The sequence below is a fragment of the Castor canadensis genome, chromosome 2, assembly GCF_047511655.1.
Source record: "Castor canadensis chromosome 2, mCasCan1.hap1v2, whole genome shotgun sequence".
NCBI lineage: Eukaryota > Metazoa > Chordata > Mammalia > Rodentia > Castoridae > Castor > Castor canadensis.
The window spans coordinates 133,154,544-133,171,902 of NC_133387.1; the positions used below are offsets into that span (position 1 = coordinate 133,154,544).

The 17,359-nt window shown below is 41.0% G+C and overlaps 2 protein-coding genes across 7 annotated transcripts in view; both read left to right on the top strand.

Annotated features, from left to right (window-relative positions):
* Ganc (glucosidase alpha, neutral C) overlaps positions 1–5,334 on the top strand; it is a 65,825-nt gene extending 60,491 nt beyond the window's left edge. For all 3 annotated transcript variants that reach the window (XM_074065740.1, XM_074065739.1, XM_074065741.1), the window contains 3 exons: positions 236–348; positions 891–994; positions 1,582–5,334. In XM_074065740.1, coding sequence (XP_073921841.1) covers positions 236–348; positions 891–994; positions 1,582–1,691 — 327 coding nt within the window. In that variant the 3' untranslated portion in view covers positions 1,692–5,334. The remainder of the gene's footprint in view (positions 1–235; positions 349–890; positions 995–1,581) is intronic.
* Positions 5,335–7,589: 2,255 nt separating this feature from the next.
* Capn3 (calpain 3) overlaps positions 7,590–17,359 on the top strand; it is a 44,877-nt gene continuing 35,107 nt past the window's right edge. Inside the window, exon 1 of one of the 4 annotated variants that reach the window (XM_020170219.2) lies at positions 7,590–9,663. In XM_020170219.2, coding sequence (XP_020025808.1) covers positions 9,355–9,663 — 309 coding nt within the window. In that variant the 5' untranslated portion in view covers positions 7,590–9,354. The remainder of the gene's footprint in view (positions 9,664–17,359) is intronic. The other 3 variants (XM_020170222.2, XM_020170213.2, XM_020170214.2) reach the window with 3 other exon arrangements.

Consider the following 17,359-nt stretch of genomic DNA (forward strand, 5'->3'; position numbering starts at 1 on the left):
ACTACTTTGTGAAGCTTGAATATTAAGTATTTGTTAAATATTGTTTCCTGTTAGGAGCTGACTTTTTTTTTTTTTGGTGGTGGTGGTAAAACTGGGGTTTGAACTCAGGGCTTTGTGCTGAGCAAAGCAGATGCTCTACTGCATAAGCCAACCTCCAGCTCCTAGGACTGACGTTCTTTTCCTATAAAGCTATTTATATTATATATAAGCAAATTCTCTGTCATTCACTTTCCAGGATTCTGCAGTGGGAGAGGTATATCTTGATGATGGTCATTCATTCCAATACCTCCACCAGAAGCAATTCTTGCACAGGAAGTTTTCATTCTGTTCCAGTGTTTTAAGCAACAGGTAATAGCAGCTAAAGAAGCTATGTATATCTTAAATAAATTATGCCCTTTTGGCATCCTCAAGTAAATAGATAGCTGGTTTTAAATTGTCATTTAAAAAAATGGATAGTGAAGGCCATTCGTGGAGTATTTTTCAGTCACTGACTCTGAATGTTCCTTCCCTATTGTTTTCATTTTATTCCCCCCGCCCCGTCTAAAGAATAAAAGGACTCAATTTCAGTATCCATTGATACTATTCATCCTTCCACTCGCCAACTCATTGATTTCTTAAAGTTTTATTACAAATCCACATCATGCTTGTCACTTCAGTGACTTCACCCATATGACTTATTACAGAGAAATTGATTTGACTGCTGGGTAGCTAGTTCTTGGACCATAAGCCATTCTTTTTCTTCTCTTCATCCTAATTATTGAGTCCTGTATGGACCATGACTCCAAAGGGACAGATGGGAGAGGCATTCATAAGGTTGGAGACGTTGCCCTGGTAACCACTTCAAACCTCCATCTCTCTCCTTCTCCTAATACCATTTGTATCTATTCCAGTTGTGCTGATGAGAGGGGTCATTATCCCAGCAAGTGTGTGGTGGAGCAGATCTTGGTCCTAGGCCTCAAGAAGAAGCCATCTTCTGTGAGCACCCACTCATCTGGTAAGGAAACTGTTCATTCTTACCTCAGCTATAGAAGTGTCTGTAGCAAGGAGATGAATTGTCCCAAAACAGGTGTAATATGCTTAGTCTAAGTGGACACTGCACTTTCTGATAGAGGTCAAGTATTCTTGCCTCTACAGTGAGTGAGGCCATCCTGCTCCCTTCATGAACTGGTCTTCCTGCTTATAGTTAATATTTTTCTAAGGGAAATTATTTGGGGTTTGAAATAATATTGTCAGTATCTCTTAATGTTTTTGTTTAAACTATGGATATCTAGAGCCCTGGAGAATAGTATCCATGTTTATGGAGTTTATGAAAGGGGATAGAATGGGAATTACATCCTTCCTTACCTACTGAATCTCTTGGATAAGTCACTTTGTTCTTTAAAGTTTCTATTCAACCAATGTTATACTCAAAACAATGAATTTTCCATGTTTTAAATATTCACAAAAGTTCATGAATAAAAGTGTTATTAAATTAGATTCTCATAAGGTTTTATAATACAGTCAGCAACATGTCAGATTTGAAAGAAAAATCTTTCCTAGATATTCCTCAAACTCTCCCTCTTTTATTGTCTTGGTATTTAGATGGTAAAGATCAGCCTGTGACTTTTACATATTATGCCCAAACATCCACTCTGAGCCTGGAGAAGCTTTCCCTGAACATTGGTGCTGACTGGGAGGTCCACATCACGTGACAAAGACGAGCCCTTGGTGATGTACACGGGAGCTGCCTGCATCTGTGTACCCTTGCCTTGGTCTTTTTTGAGATTTGTGCTGCAATCTAGTTGGCTTCGTTGGCTTAAAATAATCTTTCACTAGTCTCTAGTGTACTGATGAATTTCATATTTTAAGATCTCATATTTCAACCAGACTTAGTGTTGCAAGCACTTGGGAAACAGAAGCAGGATAATCATGAGTTTGAGACCAGCCAGACATGGCGGTACATGCCTATGATCCCAGCTACTTGGGGAACAGAAGTAGGAGGATTATGGTCTGTGATTGATCTGGGCAAAAGAGTGAGACCTTAGCTGAAAAAATTAAAATCCGAAAAGCTTGTGGTGTGGCTCAAGTAGTAGAACACTTGCTTAGCAAGCACAAGGCCCTGAGTTTAATTCCAAGTACTGCCAAAAAAAATGATTTCAGATTTTTTAAATGTATTAGTAATGCTCTGTACAAATACTGCTCTTGTGAACCCACAGAGCCCTAAGACATTGCTAGAGTTCATAAGTTTTATTGCCTCTTGGACTATGTCCTGTGGTGAGTTCTGCAGCCCAGTGCGCAGCCTCTCCTGGAGCAGAACTGCATGGATTTGTTTTCATGTGGGCTGAGCCAACTCAGGAGGTCCATCGTTGGGGTTTGCTTGGGCCATGAGGCTCAGTTGCTCTGGCTACTGCAGCAGAGTTGCCCAAGGCCAATCTCCAAGTGAACAGTAGCACCTGGTTTGACCTACAATTATCTTTCACCCACATCAAAGTGGACAAAACAACCCTGTTCTGAGAACACTGCATAGGCTGCAGCAGTGGCCCCCATAGACACTGACTCAGGAGCACAAATGATTTTCCCTCTGTGCAGCACAGGTCAAAATTCCAAATTAATCTTCTTTGAATTCAAATTTCCTTGTTTTAATTGCTTTTTAATTAAATACTATCTACTAGCCAAAGAATATTTATATGAATAAATTACTGTGAATAATAGTAAAATAAATACCATGTATCTACCTCTGAACTTCAGAAATAGAACACAGAGCTGGTCTAGGATAAGGCAAGTGAGAGGCACTTGCCTTGGGCACAATAAAAAATTAAGTAATATTTTAAGGTACCATTTTTTAAAATCAAGATTAATACAAAAGCATACTGAGCGAAATACCGAAGTTTTAAATAACTACAGGCTTAGCATTAGGCTCCAATCTGGCTTGTATGGAACAGAACATTATACCATACCAGTTGTTCTGGAGACCCCAGATGACTCCCTGCTGCCTCTCACAGCAGCTGTTGGAGCAGCCTCAACTCCTCGGTGCTCCTCAGTATGCACATTTGCTTCTCAGGCTTCCTCCACCTAGTTCCTTACAACTGTCACTTTTGTGCCTTCCACTCCCTGCAGGGACCACAATATCCTTTCCTCCCTCCACCTACACAAATCTCACCATACCTAGAGGCCCAATCCAAATCCTGCTGTTCCTGAAGCCGTTCTAACTTCCCTAACGCCTCAACACCTAGTACCCACTAGCAGTGATTTTGCCCTTCTCTGAAATGCTGCCCCACATATAGGTGTGCCCTACTTTGCATTCTAAGAGACTGTACCTTAATGCTTCAAGGATGTCTGTCTTTTTCCCTGCTACATTGTATGTTCTTTAGGAGCATGTTATACGTCTAATATTCACCGCAGCACCATTACACTTGACCGTCAGAAACTGTTGGCTGTGATTGGTTAACTGGAGGATTGGAAAAAAAGTGAGAGCTGAATATATTTGTTTCTGATTTTTTTTTCTGACACATGCTCTTTCCAAGTGCAGTAAACATTGTGCATTTCCTCATGGACACATTTCATTGTATCATTTGAGATTTGAGTTTTCCTTTGTATATAAGCTCAGGTAGACACATGCAGATTCCTTGCTTCTGTATGGTTTTCAATTGAGGAGAAAGGAAGAATCATAGATGAGTCTTAGTTCCCAGCTTCAAATTTCCCCTTGCCAATTTAAAATAAGACTTAGCCTGAATACTGAGTGTTCTTCCCCAGTATAAATGGTTTTTATTAACACTTAGAGTTTAATAATTAAAGGCTTTTTAGGATGACATTTATTGCATGTCTATCATTCTGTTTAAAATATGTTTGGAGAAAGAAAGTAAACATGAGCTAGTAGAGTAAGTTCGTGAGGAACTGTTCTGTTGGCTCAAATCTATACTGCAACATTTGACTACAAACAACTGGGGAGAAATATAGACCTGGTGTTTTTAATTGTTGTCTGCTCTTGTTGTTTCTCACACTTTACCTGCCTTTTATTTTCAAAGTTATGTACCAGAGAGGATTCCCTGGGGCTAATTGGCCTACAGGTATTCAATTACCTTGTTGTGGCTAATTCTTGATAAGTTTTCATAAGAAATTGGATTTTTATGCAAGAAATTAGAATCCCTTCAATGCAGATTCTAACAAAGCTCTAAAATGAATACATAGTATCTTTTCTTCAAGACTTAAATGCCAAGAAATGAATTGGCAGATTTTCACTTTACAAACAGAAAAATGGGCAAAGATAACACAAAAGAATTGAAAGCATATGAAAGGTACTCTGCCTCATTCATAATCAAATGATTTTATTTCTTGCTTGATTAGCCAAGATTTTAAAAGAATGAAAATGTCCAGCTCTGATGAGGATATGGTGAATAGACCCTCTTTCACATCATAGTAAAATTATAATTACCTTTTAAATTTGCATAGCCTTGGGCTGGCAGCATGGCTCAAGTGGTAGACTGCCTGCCTAGCAAGTACAGAGCCCTTGAGTTCAAACCCTACTACTGCCAAAAAAAAAGGTTTGCATAAATTTGCATAGCCTTGCCCAAAAATTCCACTTCAGATAAATCAGAAAAGAAAGCCAGAGCTACTAAGTGCAGTGTGATTTATACTGTGGAAAATTAAATAAACTGAGCATGGTTGCATATGTCTGTAATTCCATCACTTGGGAGGCAGAGGCAGAAGGATTGAGAGTTCAAGGCCAGCTTGGGTTTCATTGTGGGACACTGTCTCAAAAAAACAAAACAAAACCTGGAAGTAAGCTAAATGTCCTTTAATAGGATGTTAAAGGGGAATATTATGCAAATAGTAATCTAGCTCATGTGACAGAGCAGAATCTTGCCTATCGCTTGCAAGATTCTGAGTTCAAACCCCAGTACCAGGGCTGGATGCATGGCTCAAGTGGTTGAGCACCTGCCTGGCAAGTGTGAAGCCCTGGGTTCAACCCCTAGTACTGCCACAAAAATGTGCCAGCAAAACAAATAATAATAAAATAACAATGTATATGTATCAACATAGAAGGCTTTAGCCAGGCTAAAGGCTGCAGTGCCACCACAAGGCCACTAGAATTAGACAGTTGCTTCTTGACTGCTGTTTCCAGCAGTGTGCTGATGGTATTAGATTCCTTTTAGTCAGAGCCAGGGGGAGGGGAGTCCTACTTGTATGAGGATCCAGACATCTTCTGCCTAATTCACATTTATGAAGTCTTACACATGCATTTACTTCTTCACTGGAAATCAGGAGACCTGGGTTCCAGTTTGGTTTCATAGTAAACTAGTTATGCTATTTAACCTCTCTGGGCCTCATTTGTTCAATAAAATCTTAGTCTATGAATTTTTTGTGATTTAATTATAAAATTATAGCAGATACCTCATTTTTCAGTCATAAAATGGGATTATTCCTGCCTACATAGTTGTTCTACAGATTAAAAATACTCTACGTATATGGAAAGGGAAAATAGCATCTTTACCATGGAGAAACCTAGTAGACACCACCTTAGCCAAGTGGTAAATTTCACACCACTGTAATAAAACAATATCATGTACCCTCAAATATGATTTTAGGAGAGCATATCACATCTGCGATAGTCTTGCCCCAAATCTTTAACCTCAGTCTAATCACCTGGAAAACATCAGACAAGGGCTGGAGGCATGGCTCAAGTGGTAGAGCGCCTGCCTAGCAAGCATGAAGTCCTGAGTTCAAACCCCAGTACTCCAGAAGAAAAAAAAGACAAACATTAGACAAACCAAAGTTGGGGGACATTTATCAAAATACCCAACAAGTACTATTCAGAAGTGTCAAGGGGGCTGACAAAGTGGCTCAAGTGGTAGAGTACCTGCCTAGCAAGCATGAGTTCAAATCCAACACCACCAAAAGAAAAAAAAAGTGTCAATGGCATAGAGACCAAAGCTATAGAATTGTCACCAATTGGAGGACATTTGAGAGTTCTATCTTTGCAACTCTTATATAACTGTAAAATTATTTTTAAAGTTATTTTTTAAGAATTCCGTGTGAAGTGGCTAGCTTACACTCAATGAATGGTAAATGTTATAACTGTAAGCAAATACATCATTTTCAATAGTGTTGTGTAAAAGAAATATTTTTTGGTAGAAAATACTGTGATAAGGGGCTAGTGGAGTGGCTCAAATGGTAGTGCTCCTGCCTAGCAAGTGTGAGGCCTTGAGTTCAAGCCCCAGTGCTGCCAAAAAAAATAATAATAGTAAATAAATAAAAATACTGTGATAAGAAGCCATTAGTTAGCTCTGTTGTTCAGCCATAAATACTGCATAACATTGGCTGAAATGTGTCATTAAAGCTAGTTCTTTAACTTGGAAGTGGTTTCTAGGAGTTGTAATGTACAAATATTTATGTCCTAATTATCCACCCTTTGTTCATGGGGTCAAATTGGATTTCTCCATGATAGCATGAGTTTCACAGCTGTGCTGCTGAATAAACCTTGAGTTTGACCCTGAGCATCTGAGGGGATGTTTTATCTACAACATTTATAGAGCAAAATGAAGAGCACCTTGCCACCTGTGCTAGATATTCCCATCCTGCTCTGAGAGAAGGCTCACCCTGTCACACAGTTGTCTTAGATACTAACAAATGGAGCTGACATAGACAGCGGAGGAGAGCAAGCTCAGCAGGTGTGAGGCCCAGAGATAGCTCCTCCCCCAGGAGCCATTCAGCCAAGGACCTGTGATTGCCCCAGCAAAGTCTTACTTAAGACTTAAGAATTCCACACAGGGAAATTTCATTCAACAGATACATAACACACATTTATCAAAGGCCTTCAATGTACTTAAGCCTGAGGATGGAATGGGAACATAGTCCCACCTTCACAAGTCTTGTGAGCAAACAGGAAGTTAAATAAGATGAAATGATAAAACATGGGTCAGTGTTACAAATTTCAGGGTAGTGTAGAGAACCAGGGCTGAGAGCCAAAATTATGATGGTGGGGAAGGAAACCCCACCTTTGCTGTCTGGGCCATTGGCCAGTTTGAGGATGGGCATCAATCATTTTAGAGGGTCTTGAAGCCTCTGGTTGGAGACACTGTGCGCCACATGAACCAGGCAGATGACAGGAAGGTTCCTGTCCTGCAGGGAGGGGAGATATTCAGTAAATTCTCATAGAATATTTGCTGATTTGCACCGTTAGCGCTACGGTTTGGGATGAGTGACTCCCAAAACTCTGTTTGTTAAAGGCTTTCTTTGTCCCTAGGGTAGCATTTCTGAGATGTGATAGAACCACTAGGAGGTAGGACTTAGAGGGGGTGGGTCCATAGGGCATTGGGTGGGTGCCCTCAAAGAGGATTGTGGGATCCTGCCCTTTCCTCTTCCTCTTTTGATTCCCAGCTATGAGATTAGCAGTTTGGCTCTACCATAAGTTCCCACCCTGATGTGATGCCTTGCCACAGTCCCAAAATAAGGTGGCCAATTGATATGGACTGGAACCTCCAAAACCGTGAGCCAAAATAAATCTTTTCAGCAGGAATGGTGGTGTACACATGTAATTCTAGCACTTAAGAGCCCAAGGAAAGAGCATCAGGAGTTTGAGGCCAGCCTGAGGTACATAGTGAGAACTTGTCCAAAATAAATAAATAAATAAACCTTTTCTCTACATAACTTGATTATCTTATGTATTTCATTATAGTGATGAAAAGCTAACACAATGAGTAAATATATCACTCAATCTGATATAACTCCAAAGTAATATTAAATTCAGGTTTTTTGTAATACCATTTACTGAGTGTTTAAGACACCGTGACAATAGTGTAAATGCATTACATAAATTAGCTTGTTTAATCCTACACCAATCCAATAACAGAAAATCATTGTACCCATTTTTTAATTGAGAAAATGGACACATGAGAAGAAAGAAGAGGTAACTCAGCTGAAGTTAGACAGGCACAGCCAGTAAGTGGCCAACCCAGACTTTGAAACTGAGCAATCAACCTCTAGAGACTGCTGTCCTCTATTCTGCCTCTCCAAGAGTAGTAAAGGTCATTGGTCATTTTCTTGGAGAGACAAGATAGGCTCATGGTCTCTACAAGCTCAGACACTGGGTTCCTACAAGCTTCAACCCTGGTCGTACTCCCTGTTCTGGCTTATCAGTTTGCACCTTCTTCCATAGCTTCTAAACTTGGATCCATGAGACTGGTCATGTGGGAACAGTCTGTGACCAGACTCTACTCCACCAGACTTGGATGCAGACATCTCCTTATAGCCCTGAGAGCAGCTACCATGAGTAGAAGTCCAGGCAGGCAACTCCCTTCCTCACAGCCACTTAAGCTCTCATCTAAGAGTCCTGAAGCCAGCTATGACATCCTAGAACTTGACACCAACCTGGCTCAGAATCCATTTCCAATTTCTATCTCAGATGCTAATGTAGCATGGCTAAATAGTCAATAAATAACCTACTCAGATTCACTTTTCGTGTCATATTTCGTTCCAGTGTCTATTTGGGGGCTGGGAAGTTACAAGATGAGGCTAGGTCAAGTGGACAAGAAGAGACGGGTTTCATCTATTGAGGACTCTGCTGAGTAGCATTTTCCTCCTGGACAAATCCACTGAGCACTGACACCAGAACATTCTAGAAGAGATGCTGAATCCAGTATTGATTAAGTTCTGATAGCCTAGAGTTTTAAAAAGTAAAACTCATGCTCTCTAAAATGCACAGAATATTCCCCTAGAATCCAGTACCTTACATTCCAGCTAGCTTTTTAAATGTTGTTTTCTCTTTAATTTGATGGCCAAGAGTTTGATAATCTGGATAAATGCCTATTCCCTAACACATCAACAGCTCTTGGCTGATTTTTGGTACTCACCTTATTTAGATACTCTTATTTCCTGACCACCTGTAGCCCTTGATGGCAACACAGAAATATCTCTAACCAGGTCCTTCTCTATCTCCCATTCAGTCTAGCCACACATTAGGCTCTCTCTTACTCTCAGACTCACGATCTTTCTTCACATCTATTTTTAGTTTTCCTGGCTCAAGCTTCTTCAGGCCACTGAAACACAACCCTCATTCTCTTTCTTTCCCTCTGGCATGCATGCTGCTGGTAGGAGGCTCCCAGGTAAAAATTGCTACGAAATCTTTTGGTACTCCTTCCTCAGGAAAACCTATGGCTTCAGGAGGAACAGAAGGATAGGTTAATGGATGGCTCAGTTTTTTAAGCTGTATATAAGTTGGACGACCTTCTGATGGGCTTTAAACTTTGAATTGGATGTGGACATTTTCCTCTCAGATGACAGAATCACGCCAAGTTCCCCTTTGCAACTGATTTCTTTCCTTGAAGGTAGCTGTGTCTTGTTTTCTTTAAAAATTTCTTCCTTCCAAAGTCGCCTGCCATGCCAACCGTCATCAGCGCATCCATGGCCCCACAGACAGGGGCTGAGCCCAGGTCACCGGGGCCAGTTCCCCACCCAGCCCAGGGCAAGACCACTGAGGCTGGGGGTGGACAACCAAGCGGCATCTATTCAGCCATCATCAGCCGCAATTTCCCTATTATCGGAGTGAAAGAGAAGACGTTTGAGCAGCTTCACAAGAAATGTCTAGAAAAGAAAGTTCTTTATCTGGATCCTGAGTTCCCACCGGATGAAACCTCTCTCTTTTATAGCCAGAAGTTCCCCATCCAGTTCATCTGGAAGAGACCTCCGGTGAGTAGCTTACTGGTTGCTGCTTGTGGTTTTGCCCTGGGAGAAGTCCTCCCACTCAGCACTTCCCGGCAGCTCAGCTGTGCCCATGGGCACTTGGGGAAGGACCCTGGCAGTGGCCCTGCTGTGCTCTGTCCTCAAGTGTGAAGAAGGAAGGAGAGGGACAAAATTTAGACATTTTACCAAACTGAGAGGAGAGACCCGCTCACTCTCATTTCTTGCTTTCTCTCTCTCTCTCTCTCTTGCTTTCTCTCTCTCTCTCTCTTGCTTTTTATGAAAGTGATTAGAACTTAGACTCAGTTTAATTCATCTTATAAAAGTAATCCATCCCCAGAACAAATTCCAAACAGTCCAGATGTACTCTCTCTATGTAAGTATCCTGCGTCTTTGAAAGATTCCTTCTACTTCTTAGGTTAAAATCATGATACTGTTCTTCAGTTTGCTAGTGACTGTGGATTTCAGAAACACGGAAGCCCTAGAAAGAGGCAGGTGGGAGGCAGAGGCTACTTTTCAAGCATAAAATGTTAGGATTAGAGAAATCCTAGCACTCATTTTTGTCCACGTTCCTCACCACACATATGAGGAAATCCAGGTTCACAGAGTGAAATATATCTGAAGAGCACATGACAGAACCTGGATAAAAACTCTACCCTCTTAGGGAACTCTTCCAACCTCTGGGTTTCATTTAAAGAGATCTACCAGAAAGAAATTATGTTCCTCTGGCTCCCTTCTCTGGTCATTCCTCCAGTATGACTCTTGATCTTAATTTAAGATTATTTTGGTCAAGAAGTAATTAGGGGCTGGGGGTGTTTGTGTGTCTCATTCCTGAGGTCCTGTGTTCAATCTCCAGCCCTGCAAGAAGAGATATGTGTGTGTGAGTGTGTGTGTGTGTGTGTGTGTGTGTGTGTGTGTGTGAGAGAGAGAGAGAGAGAGAGAGAGAGAGAAAATGAATTGCTATAGAAAAGAAAATATTTATTGAGCATCTACTAGTTTCAGACACTGGGCAAGTAACTGAGGAATTAGCAGTGAAAAAGAAAAAAAAATTCTGCTCTCTTATAGCCTAGAGCCCTGAGGGGAAGATCAGCATTGAATATTGAACAATAGTGACTGTTAGGAGTCAGGGTTCAGGGTGGCATGGGATCAGGTAGCAAGGACAGTTAACCAAATCTGTGGAGAGAATCCCTCCATGAAGAAACAGTGTAGGGCTGACACCCAGCGCCATGCATCCACCATGTTCTTCTTTATCAAGCTGAATTGGAATGCCCAACTGCCCATGTGTGCCACAAGGGCGCCTTTCCTTTTCTGATGGCTCTTTAGTAAGGCTCATGACTGTCATGAAGACCCTCAGTTCCAAGAGACTGCCACAATGGGCTGGGGGTGTAGCTCAGTGGTATAATGCTCCTCTTTCCCTAACGTGTGAGACCCTGGGTTCCATTCCAGGCTGTCCTCTGCCTGGAATGCCCTTGTTGTTTTTAGCTGAACCAGAGTTAGCTGGTTGGCTCCTCCTCATTCTTGTTCCAAAACTGCTCAGGTGTCACTTCCGTGAAGCTTTCTCCTGTCCCTTCCCCCTTCACTGAGAGCAGGACACATTCCTGTTCATCTTTAGACCTCCTAACCCAGCACAAGCCAGACTCCCAGTAGGGACACAGCTGATGGCAGTGCTACCCTCCCCGCCCCCCACCAACCTAGGTCAGCCCTGTTTTCCAAGGTGGAGCGCTCTTGGAAGCCTAGTCTAATACTACTACAGAGGACAGGGACCAAAGCATACAAATACTGCTTTTATTGAAATCACTATTGAACTTGAGCCTTAAAAGCTAGACTTGCAAATTAATAGAAATGTTCAAAGGGCCTGTAATGCTCAAAGCACTACTTGGGTCCCAAAAGTTACCACTGTCTGTGTCTCAGTGTGGGATGATACACACCAGAAGACTTGTCTGTTTTAAATTGTGCTCCCACCACCATCACCAACAGCAAAGATCCTGAATTTCCTACTCTTTAAGTTACCTAAGGAGATGGCCAAGGTCACTGTTAGTTAAAATGCCAGTGTGACCTCCTTGGGGGTTTGAACACTGTCTTGGGTTCATTAGTGTAAATTAGAAAATAGAATTAGAGGTTGACAGAGTTGGAATGGATCTCGGAGATGTCCAAGTCCTTTAATTTGGAAGTGAAATGATGAAGGTCTAGAAAAGGCAAATGACTTATCTAACAGCCATACAAGTTGTTTAAAATTGAAAAACTGAAATGACTCCAGAACTTTCTGGAATATAAAGCCCTTCTTGGAAACATCAGTCTGTCCATGCACTTTCTTAAAGGTAGTGCTCTCTGTCAGATTTGAGCGATCTGAAAAGGAGACTGTCCTATGGGGAAAAGCATCTGGCATACTCACCTTCACTCCCATTTCACTGGTGTTTGCCCTCCTTCCTACCTGCTGCTAGCATTATAATCCCATATCCAGCTGTGCTGTGCCCAGCTGTCTACCTCACTCTTATCCTTGCACTTTACTCCTTGGCTTTGCTAGTTCCCTCTGCCAACACCTGGACCTAAAACAACCCTTTGCCAGTCAGACAGCAACCCCCCTCCCCACCAAAAAAAACCTCCAAACAGGTGACCTTATTGCTTATTTCATACCTGAAAATCTCTTGAATTAGGCTCTTTGTAAAGGATAATTGAGATAAGTTTCCCAAGCTGCAACTCATCACAAACTGTATTTTATCAAGTCAAGAAGATTTCCATGCTAGTACTTTCTGATCTTAGAGTATCCACGGAGGGTCATGACCGCCCCCTTTCTCCCACCCCCCCACTTTCTACTATAAGATGCACGTGATTTCAGAGACATGAGGGGAAGGAAGAAACACCCAAAAATGCAAAAATAAGACAAAGGAGATGAGATGCCTGTCCCACTCAGCTTACAGTTCTGCATCCCCATCCTACTTTTCCTCCCATGCTCTTCCTTCCTCCATGCTGCTTGTCAGCATGGCTCCATCCACGCCAGCTGGCTGTTGATGCTCTTGGTAGGATCTGCTCTCTTGGCCCTTCCCAAGATCTTCCCATCCAGGAAGAACCATCTTCTCCCTGAAGCTGTTAACATCAGAGGAAAAAGAGAATACTTCTCATGCAGCTAATTACTGCTGCAGAATTTTCTTTCATTCTTTACACATATTTAGCCAAATGTGCTTACTCTCTAAGTCCTTAACATGGAAGAAACCTTCTACTTATTTCTTCAAGAGGAAAACCCATAAGAAAAAATTAGCAGGATTCTTGTAATTACAGTATTTGAGCCAGGTGTGGTGGCTCACACCTGTAGCTCCAGCTACTAAGGAAGCTGAGGCAGGAGGATCTCTGGAGTTCATGTGTTTGAGGCCAGCCTGAGCAACAATAGTGAGACCCTGTCTCTAAAAAAGAACAAAAAGTACTTTCTTTCTAGGAGTGAACACGATTTTTTTCTAGAGGAAAAAAGTTGGAGGAAGGCTAGAACTAAAATATAGGTGAGAACCCCAGGACAGACAGCCATTCACCTGGTGCTAGCCCTCTCCATGGCTTGACCCTGACAGACAAATCTACGGATGAACTTGTGAAACATCCAAGTCAAGTAACCTTTTGGTAAAGGGCAGAGACTTGCACTGCATCTTGATTACACTGGTCTGAGCCAATATACCGGAAGTCAGAGTGTGGAAAGCACAGAAGTGTGGAAAGAGAGAGAAGCAAAAAGAAGGAAACTGCCAGGAACTCACTGAGCTGTGCCTGCTCACAGTGGAGGTGTGGGTTTAAGACATGTTTAACAGAATCTCCAAGGAAGCCCAAGGGCCACTAACATGTGAGAAGCATTCTTTTTCAAAGAAGTAAAGCTTAAACAGTTTTTATCCAAACTTCAAGGTTAAATAATCACCACTAGAACTTTCTGCAGGAATTTATATACACTAGGACACCAAGAATATAGTAGAAAAACTGCTCTTAAACACTCCTTCATTGGAGCAAAATGTTTAGGAACTACTGCTGTCAGCCATTCAAGATAGCTTTCTTTCCTGATGTGAAGGTTTGAAAGCGCAAAGGATGCCTCCTCCCCTTGAGTAAGCTAAACTCCTACCTTTCACAGTTGGAAAGTTCCTCTTTATTTCTAGCCAGAACTCTCTGGCTGAAAATGTAGCATGCTCTCAGGCTCTGACCCAGAAGACAGTGAAGTTAGCTGATATCCTCTACACAATAAGCCTCTATTCTTGAATTATGTGATCCCTCCTGTGGTTGCTTCAGATCAAAGAGTCACAAAAGCCCTCCAACTTTACCCCGGAGCTAAGCTTTCTCAGATGTTAGTGCTATGACCTATACATAGTCAATCCTCGTCATCTGCAGATTCCTTAGTCACCATTCATTACTCAGGAAAATTTGTAACCCTGTAAATAAGTACTTTATAGTGCTTTGTGGTCATTTGTGGACTTGCTCAAAACACAAATTCTAATCACCCCACTTACTCTTCCCAGCCGAGGACCTACACTTGGCTATCATATCAGCTTCCTCAAAGTGGGAACTTTATGCCAGTGCCAGAAGGCCTTCTGTTAACCTGAACTCTAAAATGACCATTGCACTCTGTATATCTTCCCAGCCAGGGATCACTTAACCAGCGTTACTCAATTCTGAAAAGAAGAAATCCTAGGTTAGCACAATAATAATAGTTGTTCTATGCCAGTGTGAGCTGAGAGGGACAAAGCTGAATGAAGCAGAGAAAACCCTGGTCTTCCTGAAGGGAGTGGTCCCATCCTAGGGCCCAAGACCCAGTCTCTGTGTAGGAAATAATTTTCTCTCCCAGGGAAATGATTTATCTTTTCAGTGAAGCTGGCTTCGTGAAAGTTCTCCTTGTGATCTGCTTTTAGAATGTCTGTCACCTACTGTCAGACAGTTGAAGAGAAGTTGGGTCACTGCACTAGCCACAAAAAGGAAGAACTGGGGCATTGGGCAGAGCATTTAAGACCGCTACATTTAGAACAGACCTGGTCCAAACCCTGGTTCTGCCACTAGCAGCAAGTCAGATGAATTTTCTAAGTTTTGCTTTTCAATAATGGAGATAAGGATATTCCCATCATGCTCAAGGAAAGACAGCACAGGACAGAAGCCCAAGAACAGTGATGAAGCCAGACAAATCTGATGCAAATCCCAGCTCCACCACTAACCATGTGACCTCAGGCAAGTGACTGACCATTCATAGGTCTCATTTCCTTATCTGTGAAAAGCAAATATAGATTCCAGCTTTCATAGAGTTGTCTAAGGATTAAATTCGATCCTGTATGTGACATGCTTAGCACAATGAATGGATGAATGGTTGTGTTGGTAAAATGAGGGATCCAGTTGAGAGCCAGCCTTGTCTGGACTCAGCAGAGAATCATGATAGCCCATCCTGGGGGAGAAGAGGGATTGGAGAGGTTGCATGGTTTTAGTGAAAGTGACAATTCTATAAATAACTTTTAAGACTGCCTTCTTATATTCCACAAGACAGCAGCTCCTACAGAGAGTCTTGATGGAGACATAACTCTAGACACCATAGTGAACAAGTTAAAATGACTCAGCAGAATCATGTGAAAATGGAAGGGTCAGGGACCAAAATGGCCAAGAAACTGTGAAAAGATGCATTCGTTTGTTATGAATAAGCACAGCATCTTTTTTGCACATTAATATGTTTCTTAACCATTTTTATTATTTTACCATCTATGAAACAACTGATAATGTCCTTTGCTTGTTTTTTAAATTGAAAGGTCTTTGATCTTTGGATCTTGGTTGGATAATCTACTGTTTAGGTTGTTACCTCTAAGATCATTTATGAGACAAGTTTTTTTTGTTGTTGTTTTTTTGGTTTTTTTTTTTTTTGCAGTACTGGGGCTTGAACTCAGGGCCTACACCTTGAGCCACTCCGCCAGCCTTTTTCAGTGAAGGGTGTTTTCAAGATAGAGTCTCGTGAACTATTTGCCTGGGCTTCGACTGCAATCCTCCTGATCTCTGCCTTCTGAGTAGCTGGGATTACAGGTGTGAGCCACCGGCATCCAGCTAAGATAAGCTTTATTATTTTCCTGTCCAATTTTGGCGTCAAGGTTACACTAGCCTCATAAAATGAGGGGAGATTAAGATTGTGTAAAATGGAAACTAAATGTTCTTTAAATAATTAGTCAAATTTTGTCAGAATTTTCTTTAAAGGGAGAATTCTTGTATCTGCTGATATAATGTCTTTAATAATCATGAGGTCACATGAAGTTGTTTTTCTTCATGGGTCAGTGATAATTTTTACTCTTCTAGAAATCTGTAGTGACTCTTAAGAAAGCTTTGCTTTTTGTAATTTTGTTAGATGTTAGTATTTGGGACAAGTTTTTATGTGAAATACAATCTCATTCTTTCAACATTTCTTTTTTGTTTTGTTTTTGTGGTGCTGGGGATCAAACTCAGACCATTGCTTATAACAGACAAGTGCTTTACCACTGAGTCACATCCCTGGCCTCCCCTCTAATATTTCTGTGTTCCAACACCATGGGTATGTTTCTCATGAACTGCTTAAATTTTTTTTAAATCAAATCTGAAAGCCTTTGTCTTTTAACTGGAAATTTTCGTCTATTAAAATTGATTTTAAGCTGGGCACCAGTAGCTCATGCCTATAATCCTCGCTACTTGGGAGGTTAAAATCAGGAGGTTTGAGGTTTGAAGCCAGACCGTGTAAAAATAAGTTTGTGAGACCTCCATCTCCAAAGTAACCAGAGCAAAATAGATTGGAAGTGTGACTCAAGCAGTAGAGTGCCTGCTTTATAAGTGTGAAGCCCTGACTTTAAACTACAATCCCACCACAAAAAAAAAAAAAGATTGTAAGTATTGGTATACTTTGAATTTGTCATCTTAGCCATATCTTTCTATTTGTATTGCTTTTTAACTATTCCTTTTTATTCTCCTTACCTTTCTTTTAAATTGAATATCAGTGTTTTCTGTCATTCTTTTTTCTTTCAACTAATTTAAAAGTTACAGGCCAATTCTATTTTTTAGTGGTTGCCCTAAAAGTGTTAAGATGGTATTTATCTTAGCAAAGTCTGAGACTAATCAATAACTTTCTTTCTCTTAAACCATATGAGGACCAAAGAGGACGTTAAATACTGTTCTCCTAGACAGCATGTCATTGTCATGCAGCATTTTAGCTCTACCTTGATTTTCCAACCTTAAATATGAGACGTTATCATTTTAATCCAGTAATATTTGCTTAGTTTCACAAGTTTATCAGTTTCTTTACTTATTTCATGTGTCTTAGACTTTTCCTTCTAGAATAATATTTCTTTTTCCCAAAGTACGTTGTTTAGAAGTACCTTTAATTTATGAGGGAGGGTCTGCTTGTAGTAAGACCTCTCAGTTTTCCTTTGTATGAAATTTATTCTCAATTTTGTAAGTTTCCCTGTGTAGTCAGTCCCAGGCTGGTGTAGAGCTGTCTTCATCTTAGGTAGCTATTGCTGGGGAATCAGCAGTCCTTCTACTCATTAGTTTCTACCATGAACTCTACCTATGACATTCTGCAATGCCACTGTTATGTTTCTAAACATAGATACTTTTTATCTTTCCTGCTTAAGATCTTTGGGATTCCTGAATATGAAGATTGGAATCATTGACCAATTCTAAAAAGCTCTTAGAATATTATTCTCCCCATACTTTCTGAACTTACTTTGCTCCATCTTGTGTATATCTTAAC